The 21,987-nt window shown below is 39.4% G+C and overlaps 1 protein-coding gene across 1 annotated transcript; it reads left to right on the forward strand.

Moving 5' to 3' along the window:
• The first annotated feature begins 3,012 nt into the window (after positions 1-3,012).
• b3gntl1 (UDP-GlcNAc:betaGal beta-1,3-N-acetylglucosaminyltransferase-like 1) lies at positions 3,013-19,258 on the forward strand. The gene is made up of 12 exons (XM_013274275.3): positions 3,013-3,461; positions 4,323-4,439; positions 4,534-4,633; positions 5,822-5,886; positions 6,682-6,747; positions 7,594-7,689; positions 11,030-11,125; positions 13,811-13,935; positions 16,172-16,307; positions 16,430-16,498; positions 16,619-16,693; positions 18,230-19,258. Exons 1-12 carry the CDS (start codon positions 3,327-3,329, stop codon positions 18,308-18,310), a joined length of 1,161 nt encoding a protein of 386 aa, XP_013129729.1. The 5' UTR covers positions 3,013-3,326; the 3' UTR covers positions 18,311-19,258.
• The last annotated feature ends 2,729 nt before the right edge of the window (positions 19,259-21,987 follow it).

Genomic DNA, 21,987 nt, shown 5'->3' on the forward strand with positions numbered 1-21,987 from the left:
CAAGAAGCAGTTCAACCATTTCACGGTAATCACCGTGTTGATTGTTGCACCATAGCAGCTGATCTCCAGCCATGTGCAAACAAGCTTTTAATCCAACCAAACATCTTACTTGTTGCACATAAATTTATGTAAGGAACTGATTAACTCTATTAATCATCTAGCTTTCAGAAGATGTTTGCAAAGATCTTTTCAGATGTACAATTTAATATACACATGCATCAAGAAGAAACTGCAAAGAAATTCGATTCCTCACACTGTGGTTTGTTAACATTTTTAAAACAAGACATCAGAACCCTGAAAATTAGACTTTTAGTTTCACAGACAGGTCTTTGGACTGCCTTTGCTCAGAGAAAAATCTGAAGGGTGTTATGAAATGAGAGGGAAAGTTATATTTCCATGTTAAGGTTCTGCTATCATTAGATATTTTCCATTTATTACCCATTTATAATGGTATTTGTCAGCTTCCCATCTGCATGGGGTCCTGCACAAGATCAATTAAAACAACTAAAAAGGCTTTCTTGCAAACTCTCAAAAGGTCAAATATCTGGGTTTCCAAAAGTGAAACTAAATGAATCGAGAAAATCCAATCATGCCTGTACACCCAGAAACACTCGCACACTTCCCTTTCTCTTTAATGTCTGGCATTTCTGTCCAAACAAAATCAAGTGCAGTCTGATCGCAGATCTAAACAGCTGCAGTCTCAACCTTCTGATACAGTAAATCAACTGGTGTGCACATTTGATATGCAACATTGCCATGTGGTGTTGATTTGGCGAAGGCAGGGGTGGGGGTAAACAAGCAGCAGTGAGTGATTGTGGGAACAGTTGCGAGTGCGAGTGAAGACTGTGTTCTAATGCAAAAGTACCGATTAGGTTGTTAGAGACCTTGTGGGCCTGCATTGCAAGGAAATAGATAATCTTCACTTCCAGTCAGTACATAACCTCTGCTTGAACCTCTAAGACTGAAATGTCTAAGTATTATAATTGTGTTTTAGTTAATCGTGCATGGCTCACTGCGACTATCTATCTCTATCAATCAGAAATTAATATCTGCCTTGCTTCAAAACCTCCAGCGCAACAGTCTAGTGAAGATAAATTGATAGTTTGTAATTGAAGGACTCGTGTTTCAAAACAATAGATTAAATAAGACTGCTGTTTGCAGAGAGAAATAAGAGACTGATTACACATACAGGCACACATCCATAAGAGCATAAGCGCAAACAGTCATTGTAGCAGGTGTGGGCCAATGAATCTGTGCATTGAGTCTAAATATTATCTAAATTCTACTTATCATACATTAAAAAATAATTCCTGGTTTGAACCTCATCTGATGATGCTAGCTGTTGTTCCTGGCCTGCAGTGAGGCAGCTGTCCAATTTAAAGGACCATTCAGAGTTATAGATTAAGCTAAGCCTGACTGAGATGTTACAGTAACATGGGAACAATTAGTCTCAGCACGTACACATAAACACAGTGTGTATTCACTTAAAGCAGTTTTTTAAACGACATCCTGTCCATGCAATGCCCTGATTAGGGAGGACCGTGTGTGTGCAATAAAATTCAGAACTTCATTAAAGATTATCTCAGGACATTAACCAGAAGAGGAAGGCAGTTTATGTCTTCATAAAGTGGATAATACACAAGTTAAGCAGCTTGTGTTCCTCCAGGCTTTTCTCTTTTTATTGCTCATGAATGGTTTTATCAGTGCACAAAAAGAACAAATGAGGATTAATTTGAGAATAACAAGGGGGTTTAGCAATCTATACAGTGGAAGTGAAGCTAATGTGTAACAGAGTTTAGATATCATGACTTCAGCATCACTAATTCCTACACATACAGACAATCTTCCCTTGTGATTCTGTTACTTTTGAAAATAAAAACTATGATATAAAACAATGGCCCATCCTGTTTTTCTGTCTGCTCACCAAGACAAACATCCCATGCTATGGCTGCCAACATTAACATGAAAAACACACTGATCTGGTCCCTATTCAACATGAGAGCTAAGAGCTGCACTGTTGTATGTCATCAGTGCTGAGTCTGACCAAACAAAACAAAGAAGCCAGAACGACACACCCAGCTGTTTACTTTAGTAAGTTTTTGGATAAATCTTCTTCCATTTACTTGAAAATAAAATTTAAAGATACTAAGATACTACAAACAACGCATCGGTGACATTAGCAGAGTGTATGACTTAGTCTTTTATTGTGCCAAGAACAAGTCAAGCACGAGGCACTGTTGTGCTTATGGAAGGACGTATTAAAACAATGATGAAATGTGTTTTGTAAACATTTTTAAAAAATGTAATTACATGTTAATGTATCTACAACTATTAGTCTATTAAAAATATTAGATAGATAGATCGATCGATGGATCGATGGATGGATGGATCGATCGATCGATCGATAGATAGATAGATAGATAGATAGATAGATAGAAACATTGGAAGGACTCAATTGAATTAAGCATACTTAGTTTATGCAGAAAGATCTAAAACGTAGCAAGTGCACCTCTGAACTAGATTAAAAACTGAAATTTTTATTTATTTATATTTTTTACTAATATTTAAATTCAAAAAGAAAAGGGGCGAATACATTTTCACACCACTGTAGATAGATAGGTCGATAGATTAAAATAAGTAAATAAGTCAGTAAACATAAATAACTATAATAACTATAAATAAACTTATTGCACGAGTCACTTATTTATTTATCCATTGTGATTTATTTTACTGTAGAATCTTAAGTAGGAGATTAGGCTTCTCTTTTGTAAATTTGCGCAATGGATTAATAACAATAATAAATAGTAATAAAAATCCCAATATCTTGAATTCGACAGTTTATTTTAATATTTAAGTCTCATCTTACATGTTACCGGTGCCATGTTTTCAGAAAGGCGGTATCTTCAAACAAACAGCAGCGCATACGCTTTGTCTACGTCACCGCTCTCGATGATTGACAGTGAACCGCAGCGAATCCGGTGTCTGTCCGTGTTTTGCAGGAGCCAATGAGCGCACGGGAGTCATTATTTGCGGAAGTTATTAAACTGCTAGCAACACTGTGGGTTTGAGCTACATCTGTAGGATAAATTGTCACGATGTCCGCTGTCAAAATTCACAGGACACCTTTTAGGTGATGTTTGTAGTAGAAATGGGTCCACTTCATGTTGAGAAGTGTCCTAAAATGGCTTTGCTTTAATCCACGTGGATTCCGCGTGTCTGCCTGCCTTTCTGTCCATGTACAAACATTATTATTTGCAGCCATTTCTTATAGCTTATATTCGATACCCTCAAGTTAGCGGTCGCTTGGCTGCTTTTTTATTGGCCCCATGAGTAATAGTGAGGACACAGGGCAGCAGGTCAGGGAGTCAGAGGTCGACATGAACCCGCCGAAGCGGCTCCGCACCACGGAAACGCTGACAGGAGGCAAAGATCGGGAGGAGGAGAAGAGCACTGTGGATGTGGTGGGTGATGATGACTCAATTTAATGTCGATACTGACATTAAAGAGAGTAAAAGTTATAAAAAGTAATATGGCCAGTATTACCACCCTAAATAGTTTGTTTACGAAGCATACAGGCTTATCCTCGTCTCTATTTCGGTGGTGTGGCATTTACACACGGTTTCAAATTGTTAAGAGCAAACTAATAGAGCAGCAGGCTTGACTTCTAGAGATACAGGGCTTGTGTAAACCATTACAGATACTAATAATGAAAGTGTCATCTGTTGAGCCACACCAGTCAGCCAACATCAACGGCTTCCATTTCAGCACAGGGCACTTAATGACAAGATGGAAAAAACAAAACAAAACTGTTCCATTAAAAATGAAAAAGTCCCTGAATTATTGGTCCAGTTTCTTACCCGATGAAGGACTGACATGAAGTCTATAAAACAAGCCTGACTGATGGCGATCCCACACCAGAAATCCAGAACCCACTGCTAAATTATCAGCACCAAGTACCACTGGATACCCCCACATGTCCTAAGTCTATACCTTAGTTGTGTCACTTATTTTGGCAGCTGTAACAGGTTCAGTACAATATTAGACAGCTACTTGATTAGTCTGAACCAAGTTGTGCCTAATATACTGGAAATGTTGTACATATAGACACTGGCAATTTCAACTTACTATGTAGGAGTTTGACTTTTGTTATTTCCATGCCCTTTTGATTTAAGAAGTGCTACAGTTGCAATTTTACTCATTTTCAAGATCACTTCCCTCCTGCACTTCCAGTATATACCATCCTGCTTGATTGTTGTTTTTGTGGTTGCCAAAGCAGCAGTTGAACTGAGTGTAAACTTTCTATTTGTGTCTTCTTTGCTCAGAGTATTGTCATGCCAGTGTATAATGCATCATGCTGGCTGGATGATTGTCTGCAGGCCATATTGGTCCAAGACTTCACTGGATCCATGGAGCTGTCGGTGTTTGATGACGCAAGCACCGTAGGTTTTGTAGGCATATTTACACAAGTGAAAGAATAAATTGTCTCATAGTTTGAGACATCACTTAACTCTTATGCATGTGTGTGTCTTTTAGGATGACTCGAAAAAAGTGGTGGAAGGTTGGAGGGAGAGGCTAGAGGCAAAGGGCATCTCAGTGGTGATCTCTGGTCACAACTCTGAACAACCTAAAGGAGGTCAGTAACTTTTGGGATACGATCAGCAGTCAGTCCACGCTCCCAATCAAATTATGTGACCTTTATTTTGTATTTGAACGTGAAGGCCTTAATGCTAGTGGATGCTCATAATTCCCGTAACATCTTCCCAGTAGTTCCTATCACCATTTGTGGCAGCTAACGATATCAAATGAAAGCCATTGTTACGTTCCCCAGAATAAACTATGTTTGAGGTGAGTACTGACAAGTTTCTGGGGAGAAATGGAAAGTATGTAAAAGAAGGGGGATTTACTTACATGTAAAATCGATTTATATGAACATGGTCGACATAAAAACCAGCCATGCAGCAGCCCTTATACTGAAACAACCAAAAACAAAGGCAAAAGTTCAACCAAACACAATCTCTCCAAAGAACAGTGAAAGCTACTGAGCTCATTAACAAGAAGGCAGCGTGAATGCTGCCAAATTGGCCTACTGGCAGTAAATGAGCCATTTCTAACAGTCTTTATACTCTGAGCCCAGCTGATCAGTAGTGGGATCAGCTGCACTGAATCTGCACATTCACCATTTCATGAGGGTTACTGGGTTGAACAAAATGTTTCATTGAAATGGTGTCCAACAGGCTTTGAAGTACTTTTACTTTGTTTGGTGACTGTCAGAAGCGTTACACAGTTAGTAGCGAGGTGTGTATACAGCCCATTGTATTAAAACAAGCAGTGCAGACAATAAGTCAGTTTCCATTGGTGCAACAGCTTATCAGGGGCCATTTAAGATCTGGTCCTTAAATTCTTCCACTCTGTGATGAGTGTTGGAGTTATTCTTGTGAATGCTCAATTAAGGAGAAGTGCAGAAATACAGTGCAGACTTTTTTTTTCTGTGACTGAAACAGGAACTGGTACTCTGCAGCAATTTATACTGATTTCAGATGGATGTGTTAAGTTCATGTCTCTTACCTATTTGTAGAATGTGCATCATAACGTATTGCAACACATTTCAATGGGCTACAATCTGCAGTACATTTTAAAGGCCTCAAGCTAGCAGAAATGTAATAAATGAGCCTTTACTTAAGCGCTTACACACCGGCAGCACTTTTTCACGTTGTCGGATTTGATGGTTGATTAAGAATCCAAGCACACATTTAACTGTCTCATAAAGACATATTTAAAACCGTAAGAACAGATGAGCATGAAATGTTCTTTTGTCTTTCAGTGGGATATGCAAAGAATAAGGCCATATGTCAGAGTCGTGGACAATACTTGTGCTTTCAGGATGCGGTGGGTGTGACTAAGCATGCTTCATATCTTTCATAACACATACAATAGTGTGTCCAAAATAATGAAATCATATCGGGGTGTTCAGTTATCCAGAAAATACATGCAAACACAGATCTCAGCAGTCGAGTTACCGACTGATGGGCTAAATGAGCTGCGAACATGAAAGAGAAATTCAAGTTGGATGAGAATAGCTCTGTTTTTGACACAGTGCTTTGTAGCTGCTTATCTGAAACACTCATCTGACACAGCCAAAAATGAAAGCTCCAAACATCTGACAATCTTCGAACCTCTGATCGCCTCTGGCTATATTTGCTCTTATCTTTCTGAGTCGCATCATATCAACTCAGCTGTTTTCTGCTAACTTTTCACAGAAAACACCCAGTGCCTATAAGATTGCTTTATCTAAAAGCAGTCAGCTCCTTATGTTTATTCTCATGACTCTTTTTCTGGTATTGCTGATATACTGATATATTTTACCCTCTTAAACTTTAAATTTAGCCTTTATCTCAACCACGCTATGAAGATAAACTCTTGTTCTGTGTACATCACGTTTTTTCCCTATTTTCTATCTATCATTGCAGTTAGACAGTCCCCTCCAAGATTATAAAAAAATTGTTTTTTATGTTAAAATGCTATAATTGTAAAAACTAACAATAGAAAATCCAACCTAAACCATTTTGACCAAGCTCTAATATAGTTCATTAAGTGCAAATGAAAAAGGATTGTGTGTATTGTGCATTTGTTGTCACATGTTATTGGCATAAACATTTAAAATGATTATTTTCTTAACTTTAGGATGACATTATGTTGCCCCAAAGAATTCGTCTGCAGTATGATGCGTCCGTCTTGCACAAAAACTCTGTAAGTTCTCTCTTAAGCTTTTGCTTAATCACTTCCTTCCCTGTCTTTTCTTCTCACTTCTCTTCCTCCTCCTCTCTACCTTTCCCTCTGATAATCGCACTGTTAAAATGAAAACAACAACAACCCCAAAAAAAAAGATATTGATGTGAGAGTGAGCATGTGCATGCGTGTGCATGCTGCTGTACAGTTGGCATGTAGAACAGACTGAGTATCCGGTGTTGATGCTTTCTTTGACCCAGCAGGTCAGGGGTTATAGGTCATGTGTGTGTGGAAAATAAGGGCGACAGCATGGAGACAGCAGGCTTGCTGTCCTCCATAAACAACCTGCCTGGTTTGTTCCAACTGTAATTTTTTTATAGTTGTAGGCAAAAAAATGAGACCCGTATTTTGTTTTTCAGTTTTCTATAACCTCTCTCTTTATGTAAGACCTCCTCTGATTCTGATGTAATTCTTTCTTTACTTTTTTTGCTTGAATATGTCTCAAAGGAAACACGATATGAGGCAGTAGTTTGCATTATTTGGGTGAACTGTATTAGAACTTTTCGATGAATTATTAGTTATTCTGCCAATAATATCTTAGTTTTTTATTATGTGAAATAAAAAAATATGTTAAAAAATTCTATTAAAATTCAAAATCAAGTTAATATTTCAAACTCAGCCTTTAGTCTGAGGGTAATTACTCAAATCGTTGGAAATTTGTGCAGCTCGATTTACAAAAAAAACAAACACAGAAGCTCTTTTCTGATACAGAATTTTGTCTAAAATGACTGAAAATGTTTTGGGTGGTTCTTGGAGTGAAAATATTTATTTTACTCACAAAGTTGGTAATGTGTGTTTCCATGATAGCTGATTGGCTGCAGAGTCCAGCGGGTACCAGAGGGATCTACAGAGCGTTACACTCGCTGGATCAACACACTCAGTCAGGACCAGCTCATCACACAGGTAAATGAATGCAGCTTAGCGGAGCATGTTTTGATTGTCGACAAATGTGTGTTTTCGGGTGCATATGTGAATGTGTGAGGTCACGTGACAGGCAGCTACTAGGTCAGTTTGAAACAGGATACATACCTGCTGTACGCAGTTTCCACGGAAATGTGTTTGTGGAGTGGAGAGAGGACGCTGCATCACTCCTGACCTCTCTGTCTATCACAATCCCAGCGGAGGAAACAGGCCCCAGTGCCAGCTGTCTGCTGAGGGCAGCCTGTAGTGGAAGCTGGTAACTGTGGAAAAACCTTTGAGCTTTGTGTAGAAAGCCTTGTGCAGCTACCAAATCATCATACACAAGCACTTTTGTTTTATTATACTGTAAAGCTGTCTGAAAAATTGAGTGTATTACTATTACATCATTAAAAAAAATAAGAAAACAGGTAGCTCACTACTCAATAAATCTACATGCTTCAAACTGTTTCTGTGCTCCTTGTTATATTTCATACATTGATGGCATCTGCAGTCATGTCAAGGACTCGTTATACTATGAAGTACTGTGAAAACTAAGTACACCCTGTTATTCAGTAGCTTATAGAGCCACCTTTTTAAGCAACAACTTGAAGTAATTGGTTTCTGTATGACTTCATCGTTTTCTCACATCATTGTGGAGGAGTTTTGGTCCACTTGTCATTACAGCGTTGCTTCAGTTCATTGAGGTTTGTGGGCATTTGCTTATGCACAGCTCTCTTGAGGTCTTGCCACAGCATTTCAATCAAACTGAGGTTGGGACTTTGACTGCACCATTGCAGCACGTTGGTTCTTCTTTGCTGCTGTGTTTGGGATCATTGTCCTGTTGCATGACCCAGTTTGGGCCAAGCTTTAGCTGTTGGATAGTCTTACATTTAGCTCTAGAATACTTTGGTATACAAAGAGTTTATGGTCTACTCAAGGTGCCTGTGCCATGTGGTTGCAAAACAAGCCCAGATCATCATCCCTCCACCAGCATGCATGTCAGTAGGTATGAGATGCTCTTTTTAGAGGGATATAAGCCAAATAAGCCATGTTTGTTCAGTCTTTTTTTAATTGTCCTATGATGAACTGTAACATATAAGTTGCTGTGTGCTGTGAAAACTTTCTTTTTCACATGACTTTAGGAAATTAATTGGTAAAGAGCTCCATAAAGACATAAAAGGTCATGTTAAAGATTCTTGACCTAAGTGCTGACTACATTAATGGAATTATGATTTCTGTCATAGATGTGAAGCCATAAGGTAACCAGTGAATACACCCTGATAGATGCATAACAGATGCACAAGCTGTTGGCCCTGGCAGGAGGAACTATGAACTAGTCATGAACCTTACTAATCACTCAAAGCCATGGAAGATAGCACGGTGCATTTGGTCACTTGGCCAGCTTGGCCACGTTTTTGCTGTAATTTATGACTTTATGCTTGTACTCATAATCAAATTGAGTGGGCAAGTTTTGAGAGTTGTGTCCTCTGGTGTTTGCATACAGGCGCTCTAAATGGGCAAAATCAGTGTTGGCTGCATAAAGTAATAGTATTATTTATTCACACTATAAGTATTTAGAAATTTTACTTTTGGAACATTTTTTTAGGATTTCTTTGACGGTGTGAACAAGTGAAAATATTTCCATAAAACTTTGCATTTGAATACTTTACCCATTTTTAAAAAGTTACATTATTCATAAAGTGATAAGAGAACCAGTGATATAAAAGTAAAACCCCTGGAAGTATGTCTGTTTTTGTAAAGATGGAAGTCTGCTGTTTCTGACTTAACAAAACACGCTGTCACTAAGGATACAAGACAACCTGGACTGGCTCACTCTCCCTAACACACACACACAAGGTCTGCATAACTCCTTAGCAGACATTCCAGGATATTTATATGATATTAAGTTTCATGGAGCATGAGAATGAGATCATACATTGATTCTGCAGGCTTAAAAGCCGCTCCTTTTCCTTCCCCTTCTCTTTCTTGACTCTATCTGCCTTTGCTTTTACTTTCTTGACAAAGAAACTGGACTTAAGCGAGTTAAACTTTGAGATTTACATTGAGCACTGCTTCTTTTACTCTAACATTCATCTGTAGGGCATTAGATATGGTTGTCTAAAATGTTCTCTACCCCTCTGATTACTCACATTCACCCTAATGCTCTCAGTCTTTCCCAGAACTTGGTCTTATTCCTCTTATTCATGCTTTTGGCCACAGCTTACATCTGCAAAATGTTGCAATATTACTACAGAAAGGCAAAGAGATGAACGTAGGCGGACACACACACACACACACACACGTACACATACTCATACGCTCTAGATTCTGTCCAGCTGTTCGACTGCCTGAGTCCAGATGTTTTGCACAATTATTTTCATCTGTGATGCATTTCTGTTACGCAGTAGTATTTCCACTTCAACCATGAACAATTACACAAATACAAATGCATATGCACACAGTGTGTAAGACAGAGTGATGTAGCTGGAGAGGGAAGTAGGACCACCTGAAATGACCTTTAGATTCAATATGCAAAAATATTGCTGTTACAAAATACACACAAAGAGGAGGAACATGCAGGGGTGGGGAACTGAGAGGGGGCTGGGCACTGGTGTAACAAATGAGTTGGGGGGCTGCATCTGTAAAAAGAGAAAGAAATATAGAGGACATAATGCGATCCTGATGTATTAAAAGAGTTTTACGGTCAGAGAAACGAGGAGAAGCCAAAACAAACTCATTAGTCAAAGAATCATATGCGAGAGGATGGAAATGTGTATCCTTCCCCTGCACACTTCAGGAAGCACACATACTGCTTTAAGAAAGCACATGTGGCTGCACTCTAACCTATTTTGTTTTCAGGAATAGAACTAAACTTCTCCTGAGTGCAGCTTGTTGCTTAAATACTATTGCGAAATTTTTCAGAGCCAGTAACTTCAAAATCCATCCAGTAAAGTTCGCACAATGTGAAATAACAGAAATAGTATAAGAAAATAAAAACATAGTAATTAAATATCTTTATTAACTGAAAGTGGCACAAGAAAAAACGTTTTTTTAAATGTGTTGACGTTGCCTGTGCTCCACCCGGCACCCTGTGAGCTAAAGGTAAAAACGTGTAAAAACAGATGCATTAGATACATTAATTCTTGAATAAAAATGTGCATGAAACCTTTTTCAAATGAATCTCAAGCACAGCAACTCTTAATTTAAGTTGGACAGTGTGTAGCTAATATGACACTGTATATTGTCTCTTTATTAGGTTTTTGAACAGAATATACTCCTACAAATCTGCCACAAACTGAAAATTTATGAGGTTTATGAAATTTTAACTGTTTGTCGGTTTCAGGTGTACACCTCCCATGGGCCCAGTGTTGTCATGCCAACATGGTTCTGCTCACGGGAATGGTATCAGAAAGTTGGGCCGTTTGATGAGGGAGGCAAGGTAAGTGTTCCTATTACTCAAACTGACTCTCTGAGGTGTTCACAAACCCACTTTGTTGCTCTTGTAGACTCACCAAATGTCAGAAATAATAGTGATTGGTCACCTCCACACGCTTAAACAGTCACTTCTTGAATGTGTGAATTTGTTGTGAATGTCAGAAAGAATTACCCAGACGGAAAGGTGTGGAAAAGGAGGAGTTTTCAGACCCTGTTCGAACAGCTGATAAGAACATCCTTTAAAGCATTCGACTTCTCACCCTTACTCACATGAGCTGTTTTCACACATGAAAACTAGGAAATTCTGTGAAAATCCAACTGAAACCTTGCCTGAAATTTTCCTTTCTCACATCTAGCACACTGCTGAAAAATAATTGTGAAATGTTCTCACTACCAAAAATACATTTGATATCTGATATACAGTGGCTTGCAAAAGTATTCGGCCCCCTTGAACTTTTCCACATTTTGTCACATTACAGCCACAAACATGAATCAATTTTATTGGAATTCCAGGTGAAAGACCAATACAAAGTGGTGTACACGTGAGAAGTGGAACGGAAATCATACATGATTCCAAACATTTTTTTACAAATAAATAACTGCAAAGTGGGGTGTGCGTAATTATTCAGCCCCCTGAGTCAATACTTTGTAGAACCACCTTTTGCTGCAATTACAGCTGCCAGTCTTTTAGGGTATGTCTCTACCAGCTTTGCACATCTACAGACTGAAATCCTTGCCCATTCTTCTTTGCAAAACAGCTCCACAACTGCCCTGTGACGGCCTCAGAGGTTGTCTCAGAGAATATTGGGAGCAACAACACCATGAAGTCCAAAGAACACACCAGACAGGTCAGGGATAAAGTTATTGAGAAATTTAAAGCAGGCTTAGGCTACAAAAAGATTTCCCAAGCCTTGAACATCCCACAGAGCACTGTTCAAGCCATCATTCAGAAATGGAAGGAGTATGGCACAACTGTAAACCTACCAAGACAAGGCCGTCCACCTAAACTCACAGGCCGAACAAGGAGAGCGCTGATCAGAAATGCAGCCAAGAGGCCCATGGTGACTCTGGACGAGCTGCAGAGATCTACAGCTCAGGTGGGGGAATTTGTCCATAGGACAACTATTAGTCGTGCACTGCACAAAGTTGGCCTTTATGGAAGAGTGGCAAGAAGAAAGCCATTGTTAACAGAAAACCATAAGAAGTCCCGTTTGCAGTTTGCCACAAGCCATGTGGGGGACACAGCAAACATGTGGAAGAAGGTGCTCTGGTCAGATGAGACCAAAATGGAACTTTTTGGCCAAAATGCAAAACGCTATGTGTGGCGGAAAACTAACACTGCACATCACTCTGAACACACCATCCCCACTGTCAAATATGGTGGTGGCAGCATCATGCTCTGGGGGCGCGTCTCTTCAGCAGGGACAGGGAAGCTGGTCAGAGTTGATGGGAGGATGGATGGAGCCAAATACAGGGCCATCTTGGAAGAGAACCTCTTGGAGTCTGCAAAAGACTTGAGACTGGGGCGGAGGTTCACCTTCCAGCAGGACAACGACCCTAAACATAAAGCCAGGGCAACAATGGAATGGTTTAAAACAAAACATATCCATGTGTTAGAATGGCCCAGTCAAAGTCCAGATCTAAATCCAATCAAGAATCTGTGGCAAGATCTGAAAACTGCTGTTCACAAACGCTGTCCATCTAATCTGACTGAGCTGGAGCGGTTCTGCAAAGAAGAATGGGCAAGGATTTCAGTCTGTAGATGTGCAAAGCTGGTAGAGACATACCCTAAAAGACTGGCAGCTGTAATTGCAGCAAAAGGTGGTTCTACAAAGTATTGACTCAGGGGGCTGAATAATTACGCACACCCCACTTTTCAGTTATTTATTTGTAAAAAATGTTTGGAATCAAATACTTTTGCAAGCCACTGCATAAGCCTAAATCCAAGAAAGCTGGGACGCTGTGGAAAATGTTAATAAAAACAGAAGGTAATGATTTGCAAATCCTGTAAATCCACATTTTATTCATTATAGAACACTGAAAATATATCAAGTCATTTTACTGTTCCATGAAAATGTGAGCACAGCAACACAAAAAGTTAGGACAAGGTTTACGAAATGCTTGAAAAGTAAGTGTTGCTAAAAATCATGAAACTACAAACAGGACAGACAACACCCAGGACTGTTAACCAGCTGGAGTCCTATATCAGATAAGAGTGCAACACGTTAATCTCCCAAACTTCCAGCAGCGGGTCTACTCCTTATTTGTGGACTGTTGTTAAGAAGAAATGAACCCTTAATGTTAGCATTTAAATGTTGCTATATTGGATTTTTGGAATCAGAATTTACAATATTTAGACTAGAAGGTAGTGTGCCAAGTTATCAGCTAGCACTTCCAACCTGGACTAGCAAACTGCATCCATACGCTGTATGGTTGGGATACACAGACATGCATAAACAGAGTAATGAAACAATTTTACTCACCAAAGCTCAAACACAGAGTTCTCAGATGGTCTTTATTTAGCCACATACCAAGTCATCTTATTTGTCAGACAATTCAGTTTAAAAAGCACCAAATACTCAAGAGGTTCAGTTCAGTGACTCAGATTAGTGGAGGTAAGGCCTAGCTGCAGCTCTCTGTGTTTGGGCATGTGTCATATCATACCGTAATTCTTCTTCTCTGTCTCCAGGGAGTCCCAGAGGATCTTCTCTTTTTTTACCAGAGTCTTCGTCACGGAGGGCGTCTGTTCCGGGTTGACCAGTGCCTCCTGATATATCGTTATCATGAGAAAGCAGCCACTCACTCCGTCACTGAGTCAGTCCAACCATCGTTCCTCTTCAGCTGCATTCACACACACATACTTGGACATGGTGTTGATCCTCCACCTACTCACAGCTGCCCACTGGCATCCCAGATTTTCTCAGAGCTCAGTCCTCTTACACACTGATATGCGCACACACACATACACAGACACATGTTTTAGTAAGCTTGAGATTTTCAGGCTGTGTTTGTGGAATTTCAGTCACTTTCCCAGCGTATGAATCAGGAATTTCTATGCGTTTTCTTCTCTCTGTGGAATGTTCAGTATCTGTCCAGTGGTGCTGGGAGGGAATCGGATCTTGTTGTGAACCGAAATGTTTGACATATTGCATAGCGTTTTGTGTGTGCACGTGGACGCGTGTGTGTGGGTGCGCACGTGTGCGTTCCTGCTGTTGCCTGTGCATCAGCATGCAGTCTCTGCAGGTGTGTGGGTCTGCCTCTAAATCTAAAACACACCAAAGAAAAAGGTCTTTCCTGCCTTCTCTCCACTCACACCGCCTAACCTTTCATCCCTTCTTTCCTGTTATCCCATCTTCCTTCCCTCTTTCCTTCCTTTCTCCCTTGCGTCTAAGTGCTCGTATATCTGCCCGTGTTGACGCACTCCTTCACCAATCATCCTCCTCTGTCTTCATCTATCATCTATTTTTGGAGATCTATTTCAAGCTAGACTGCCTTCCACTCTCCCCTACTTCTTATTACCCCTTCCCATGTACTGCCTACTTACTTCCTCTCTTTAGTGAAATGAAACCATTATCTTATTTTTGTCTATTTACATCCATCTTGCTCATGCATGTAATTGTAGATGTGCTAAATGTGAGGTGTGAAGTCTTTTAAAAGATACTGCCAAACAGTAACTGAGTTGGGAGGCTTACTTACACAGAAATGCAGTGTTTGTAAATGAGATGAAAAGGTTTGTGTGTAGTTAATCTCTACCATATTGCTGCCCTGCCTTAGAATCAAAGCCTGTATAGAGAATGCATAATAACCAAGGAATCTGGAGACCACCCGAGCTCCACGATGGTGGTGGAATCGGGTTTGCTTGCCATATGAGGCCCAGTACTTAAAAAAGTAAGAAGTTCACATCAAGAGATGAGAGTGAAGTACTTTCTGAGAATGTCTGCTTGATTTCTCATTATTAGTGTCTTTGTTTTAAAATGTGAGTAGAAGGGAGTTAAGCTTGTAAACATAGACAGATTTAATCTTGAGGGTGTGTGTATGTGTGAGAGAGAGAACCTTGTACACAGTTGTGCAGAGGTTACAGGAAGTCAAGCTAATTTACATACATAAAATTTTCCATCTACTTAAAACAGCAGATCATGACTTAATAAATGTAGTACTTGCCGCTTTGTGGAGGTATGACACCGAAAGGATGGTTTAAATTTGTAGTTTTAGCTTTCATTTGTATTTACTGATAATTTACAATAGAGCACAACTGAGTTAGGCTGTCTCAATCAGACCGGTTGTAAACAAACTGACCAACATTTCATTGACTTCATTCAGCGTAGCTGCTGTTTTTCGATTGGTCATTGCAAGGTCTGTTTTGTACCCTTACACTTGCTCCTTCTTCAATCCCGGAGCTTTTGCAGTTAGTGTAAATGACGACTGCTCAACTTAAATCTAATTGAGAAAGTGGATGAAGGGATTCATTTCTGGTGAGATAGGTAGGTGATAAGAGAAGAGAAAAAAAAGTGGTTTTGATGTATTTTGACTACAGCACATGTAACATGTCACCAATGGTAAATATTCTTCCTCAGCCACTTTAAGAAGTTACAGTAGTACAGTTTTTTTTTATAGGAGATGAATTAACTCTTGGAAAGTCAAATACACAACAAACATACTTGTAGAGTCTTTTACTGAAAGCTGTTGTTTAGTCCCTAGCTCATAGCCAAAGAGCCAGCTCATGTCACTAGTAGTGACTCATAAAGTGAAAGTTTGCTCATTTTGACTCAGTAGGTGATACTTGCTCTTTGAGCCCCAGTGTGAAATCCCAAGCACAAGTGGTCAGAATGGGACTTCCAGAGAGAAATCTTAGAAAAACAAAGAAAAAAAACCCTGCAGGTGTTAAACGGGTTCAGAGGTGAGCTTCTCCCAAGACCTTCAGCTTCTTTGAAAGTGTTCAACCTGCTGCCTAAATTCAGCTGCTTTTTTCCCATAATAAATAAAAAGAATCTTAGAGTTGTAACTGTGACAGTCTGATTAATTTAGACTTCTCTGGCCTCTCTGTTCACAGAGAGACTATTTGGAAGCTGCGAGTAGACTTCCTGCAGGAGAGAGTTCTTAGCCAATGGGAGAGCTTCACCATATGGAACGCTGGTAAACAAGGCCGAAAGCTGTACCGATCGCTTAGCCCAGCCAATCAGAAGAAAGTATGTTGCCTTCAGATGGAAATAACCAGCCAAATCAACCTGCTTCCTGTGTCTCAGTAGATACAGATAATGAAAAATGTTGTGAAATGCGTGTTTGAAATTAGTGTCATTCTGTCATTTAGGTCAAAGCTTTCTGTGATGTGGATGAGAACAAGATCCAGAAAGGCTTCTATACATACGAGGAGTCCAAGGTGAGATCATATTTGTTACACTAAACAGGGCTCCAAGATGGCTTTATTCCACTGATTTATTTTTTCTAAAAATATGACCAACTTTTTATAAACGTCTCTCGTGTTCCTGTATTTTTCTAGGAAAGGCCTAAGCCAAAGATTCCAGTTCTGCATTACAAAAACGCCTCTGCCCCTTTCATCATCTGTGTCAAACTGGTGAGCAAAAAACATGTTTGTGTGTTGTATGTTTGCTGTTTCTGACCATCTGTTCCTCAGGTCTGTAATCTATGTTAACAACATAATGATCAAGGGCGTGTGCCCACTACACGACATAACACACACAAACACAGGAGAGGCTGTCAGGAAATGGGTAGAGACAGCAGCCTGATCTTTGATCGCATGATGCTTGTACAAACATTACATGTTTTTGCCACTATTGTGTTTGCATATATCACATATCATGGTTTGCATTTTATGCTCCAGATCTTGGCAGTACACATAGGCTTTACCTACAACAATGGCATTGTTTTTTTTATTCATTGCTTTTCAGTATGTAATGACATACACATCCATTGTGGCAGTTAAATCACTTAATATCTATTTATCACACAGCCAAATTCAGATTCAAATCTATGGTGACCCCCACCCCACCCCACCTCAGGGGTCTACTAATTGCTCAATTATGGGAATTGGGAGAAGTAATCAGAGTCGGAGGAGATGGAGACCTGGACCCAATCATGCTCTCTCTTGCTCTCTATGACATCCACATAAACAAACACCTGGACTCAATCACACTGGGTTTACACCCAGGTGTCAAATATTTATTATCAGCAAATATATTGATTTCAACCTTTCTCAAAGACTCTGGTTCAACCTAAATTCCTTTAGTTTAGTCAAACATTTATTGTTGTATTACTTTTGGCTTAAAGCCGAGGGAGTCTGTCATGTTTTTCTATCATCGGGCAAATTCCATAAGAACCTTTTAGCATTTTGTAATTCAAGTAGCCTCAAAAACAAGACTTCTGCAACTCCTCTTGGATCTGTTCAGGATTTTGAAAATTTGGCCCTTGACAGGAGAGTTTGGAATTCACAAGAGACGGGATGTTCCAACAAACTGTTGTTCAAATCAGGCATTCCTTCATATAAAGGAATGCCTGATTGAGTGGCAGAAAATCCTGCAGGAAAATTAGATATTCCAACATTAGCAACAGCTGCCTGCACTGGAAAACGAAAGAAAAAAGGGGGCAAATTTATCAAAACCAGAGTGTCAAAGATGGTCTGATAAGTTTCTATTGTACGTTTCTATTGTATCAGCCTCAAAATGCACATCGAGCATGTCGTTCTTTTCTTGCATAGTTAGTCTGTTAAGCTTACTTTCAGATGCAATCAAAGGTAACAGCTAGCTATGTAAAAAGCTCGAAGACACAGTGACACAGTTTGTGTTGCACACCAGTAACACAAACTAACATAAACATGTGCATCTACCTGTGCCAATCAGGTGGCAGAAGCTTAAAGACAAAGCTGCAGGAAAAGGTTTTTTTCTCACTATTTATTTCCTTTTCCTTCTTGCTTGTTGCTGCTTTAAGTAAGAAATACCAAGTCAAAATTCTGAAGACCACAAACCCTGATGGCTGATTTCAGCCTTGAAAGAAAATGATGATCTTTGTTACATAAGTTGTGTTGTAGAAATTTTGGCCTGCCATGATGTTTTCGGTTAATGTTCTTTCTCTCATGGCATCTTTTCATTCGTAGGACATGACTGGAAGCGACCTGGAGGAAAATCTAAATTCTTTGCAGCTGAAGGAAGGAATAGATTATTACCACTTCAACTGACTGTTCAGGGAGACGGGGACGACTGGAGGAGGTTTGCAGGTTAACAGGCAGTGGAATGCAGAGGAATACGTCACTTTCACATATATGCAAACTGAGAAGTAGGCAGGTAATAACAGGAAAAGAGTGAACACTGGAAATAAGTGCACATTTAAAAAGATGAGGGTGGGAGAAGGCTGTCGTGTATTTTAAGTCTTAAAATGGGTTAAATGCCATTTTTTGTAGTTTCACTTTGATATATCGGCTAACAAAGTCACAACAGGATATCCCAGCTCTGACTTTTTCTGACCCTCTCCTTAAGCACAGCACAAAGGTTTGTAAGGTTAATTCCACATTTCTTGCTGAGTGATGAGTAAAGGTTGATACCAGGCTCATATATTACATCAAAGAAAATATAAAACCAAGTGAAATGTAACATAACAAAATGTAACATAACAAAATGTAACGATAATTACAGCCTAACACCTTTGAGTCTCCTTATCTTTAATACATACAAAAATGTACATAACAGATCAAATGGAAACAAAACAATTTAGTGCCTTACAAAGGTGCACGTTATGTCTCACTTTTTGTACAGATTAAATTAAATAAATATAATTTTTCTGTAGTGTGTGTTTTTTAACCTATGACAGAGTCAGGCCAGCTCTTCCTCAAAGACTGTATATAAAACATGGAAGTGAAGTCAGAGCTTAAGTTCCTTTAACCTGCATTTTTTCTAATAGTCAGCAAAGTGTGACAACTTTGCTTGAAAAAATGAGTTCTGTTATATTGCAAAGTTAAAAAAAGATGCTTTCTCTCTAACACCACAGGATGGTGATAGCTGTGGTTGCAAAAACAGTTGGAGAAAAAGGCTTGACCGTTAGGGTTAGGGTTAACACTTTCCTATTGACTTTATTGGCTCAGCCACTTGTTTTCGATCATATTGAAATAAAATTGTATGTGTTTTGTAAATCTTGGTAATAGTGTTTTTCAGAATAGAGGGTTATCTTTTGTATGAATCCCATTCTATGCTCATTGATTAACAAGTTGTCAGTCATAAGTCATTAGCCAATGAGCTTACGATTTCACATTAAGTCCCGCCTTTCACAGTACATCCCCTTTTTTAAACCCTTTCCAACAATGACGGAAATGTGAGGCCTTAAAACAGAACTTCAGAAACCAACGGGGGACACCGCAGTAGCAACGTTTATACAGTTTGTGGTTTTTGGGGCCATATTTGCTAAACAGGCCAAGGTGTGGTTATTTTATTGGTGATTTACAAAAAACACACTGTTTTCTAAACACTGGTGCACTAAGTTCAATTCAATATCAAGCGCAAAAAATAAGACCTGATTTTCTTCTGAATTAAATAGCTTCGCAATTAGCAGCTACTGACATGTCGTAAACATCACTAAAATAGTTTGGATGCTTGATTTAAATATTCTCCTCCCTATATTTTGCACCTTGAGAAAGGAACTCAGCTGTGATAATACACTAAGCTAAGCTGACTGACTGCTGACACATGTATTTTTTTTTTAAATTAAAAAGTGTGTGTATTTCCCAAAATGTTAAGCTGACACTTTTAAAAGCGAAAAGTAACGATGAACTGAACCACAGTTGAAAGAGGCAGCACAAGGGAAGATATGAAATGATAGAAACAATAACTGAATCACAAATGTGAAGATCTGAAACCACAGATGACTGTTGTATATCATGCAAGAGGACATTGCCAGTGTTCATTACTGAAGGAATAAAATGTTACGGTTTTCTAAGTCTGTGAAGCCAGTTCGATAATTGCCAACCTGTATTCTTGAACTTGTAACTGAAGTTAAAGGGAAGTGCAGTCATGACAGAAAGTACAATTTATAAAGGGTGGGATGTTTTATGACCACATTTCTTAACAATTGTTCCCTGATGCAACTGTGTAAAATCAGATGCACGCACACATCTGCAAAGAATGTGCAAACACAGATTCAACTCACATTTGTTTCTCTTTCCCTGGGTCTCTTATGAAATCTAAAGAACAATAACCTCTTTAAGAGGGCACAATTTTGATACGTAAACACATAAAAAAAACGTTTATGTTACCTCACAGAGTGAGGAGTTTTTCTGCCCAAAGGTAAACAGACCTATCCACACAAAATATCCCCCAATGTTTGCTGGTTTGGCGACGTGGTTTGCATTACTGTAAATTTGGCCACAACAGTTTGAAGGGCAGCGATGGTTAAAAAAACGGTCGTCATCCCTACCAAAGTTTTATTTTCGCTACCTTTGTTATCATAGGCACAAAGTGACACATAATCACTCCACCACATTAGTAGGTAGGATTGGATTTAGTGTTGGATAAATAGCAGGAATGAGTCAGGTTTGAGGTGAAAGCCCCTTGCCTCTGCCACCCACACCGCACAGTGCTTTGTTTGGGCAGAGAAAAAAAGAATCACATCCACTTAGCCACTAGCTTCTATCTACAACCCCTCTTCCCTCTCTCCTTTAAACTCAAAAACTTAAAGGAACAGTACAACCAAAATCAGATTTACCCATTTTCCGCCTCCACCCTGGAGTGTGTTTTATCCATCTAGATTGTTGTTTTGATGTGAGTTGCCCCGTTTTGAAAAACAGGCTGTTTAAATGTCTGTCTTTGATATAATAGAGCTAAATTAATGGAGCTAAATGGCACATTTTAGTGTGCTGGGCAGATTGTTGTGTCCACACCAATGACCTAGGTGATTAAAAAAATCCCATAACATTGAATGATTTTTTTGTAGGACTTATTTTCTTTCTACTGTCCATGTCCACTGAAAAAGGAGGGTGCAGCTAGCTAATATTACATCTCAGCTGAGTGTGGAACACCATTAATGCTTATGTCCTGCCGAGCTGTCGCCTACTTTTTGTCACAGGTCGATGCTTTGTTCTGCAGATCGATAAACTCAGCCGGTATAGTTTTTACAGTGCCATTTAGTTCTTTTATATTCAAGAGAGGGGTTAATACTTCTGTAGCTAATTTCTCCAAAACAGAGTGACTCACACCAAAGTAATGTAAAAAAAACCCAACAACAACAACAACAACGATTTGGAGGTGAATTTTCCCTTTAATCAACGAGGCCTTTTCCAGAGAGAGACTTTACATGTGATTTGGGGGTTTTTACATAAATGATTTGCTGTTTTGCTTAAGGTGGGGCATATTCGAAACATAACTTTTCTCTGCTTCCGAATGCAACCCGTCATTCAAAGTGTGTGCAGTCATAAAACTGTAATATTCTTTGGATGAATGAACACAAAATATTTGAGAACAAGCTGTTTAAGTAAGACCGCATCCTGTCTAAATAACGCACTGTCCTTTTTAGCCACTCTGCCCTCATGATGAAGCACTTGGTGGATGATCAGAGTGAGCTCTAATGGAGGATCTATGAAAGAGAGTAAACAGAGCTTTACTCAGTGTATACACTCTGGTGCTCTGCAGACATCAGACCTCATAATGCACACACACAAGCGGACCGAATGACCCTGACCCTGGAGCCTGCTTGCCCTCGCTGGTCAAATAAATCTACGCGTGTGTAGAAGAAATATACACACGCATTCTTACGCAGCTGCATGAGCTCTGGCAGTGCAGCTGATAAGAAAAAGAGATAAGTGAGTGGAGTGTTTGAATGAAGGGGGGTCACGGGTCAGAGACTGAGGGCTTTTTCATTCACCTGGAATGA

Source organism: Oreochromis niloticus, linkage group LG6, assembly GCF_001858045.2.
Source record: "Oreochromis niloticus isolate F11D_XX linkage group LG6, O_niloticus_UMD_NMBU, whole genome shotgun sequence".
Lineage (NCBI taxonomy): Eukaryota > Metazoa > Chordata > Actinopteri > Cichliformes > Cichlidae > Oreochromis > Oreochromis niloticus.

Bases quoted from the DNA above. Each gene is read 5' to 3' on its own strand.
- b3gntl1 (XM_013274275.3), top strand. From the start codon at position 3,327: ATGAGTAATAGTGAGGACACAGGGCAGCAGGTCAGGGAGTCAGAGGTC. The intron at 11,126-13,810 runs GTAAGTGTTCCT...CTCTGTCTCCAG, and splicing joins CGTTTGATGAGGGAGGCAAG to GGAGTCCCAGAGGATCTTCT. The intron at 13,936-16,171 runs GTCAGTCCAACC...CTCTGTTCACAG, and splicing joins GCCACTCACTCCGTCACTGA to AGAGACTATTTGGAAGCTGC.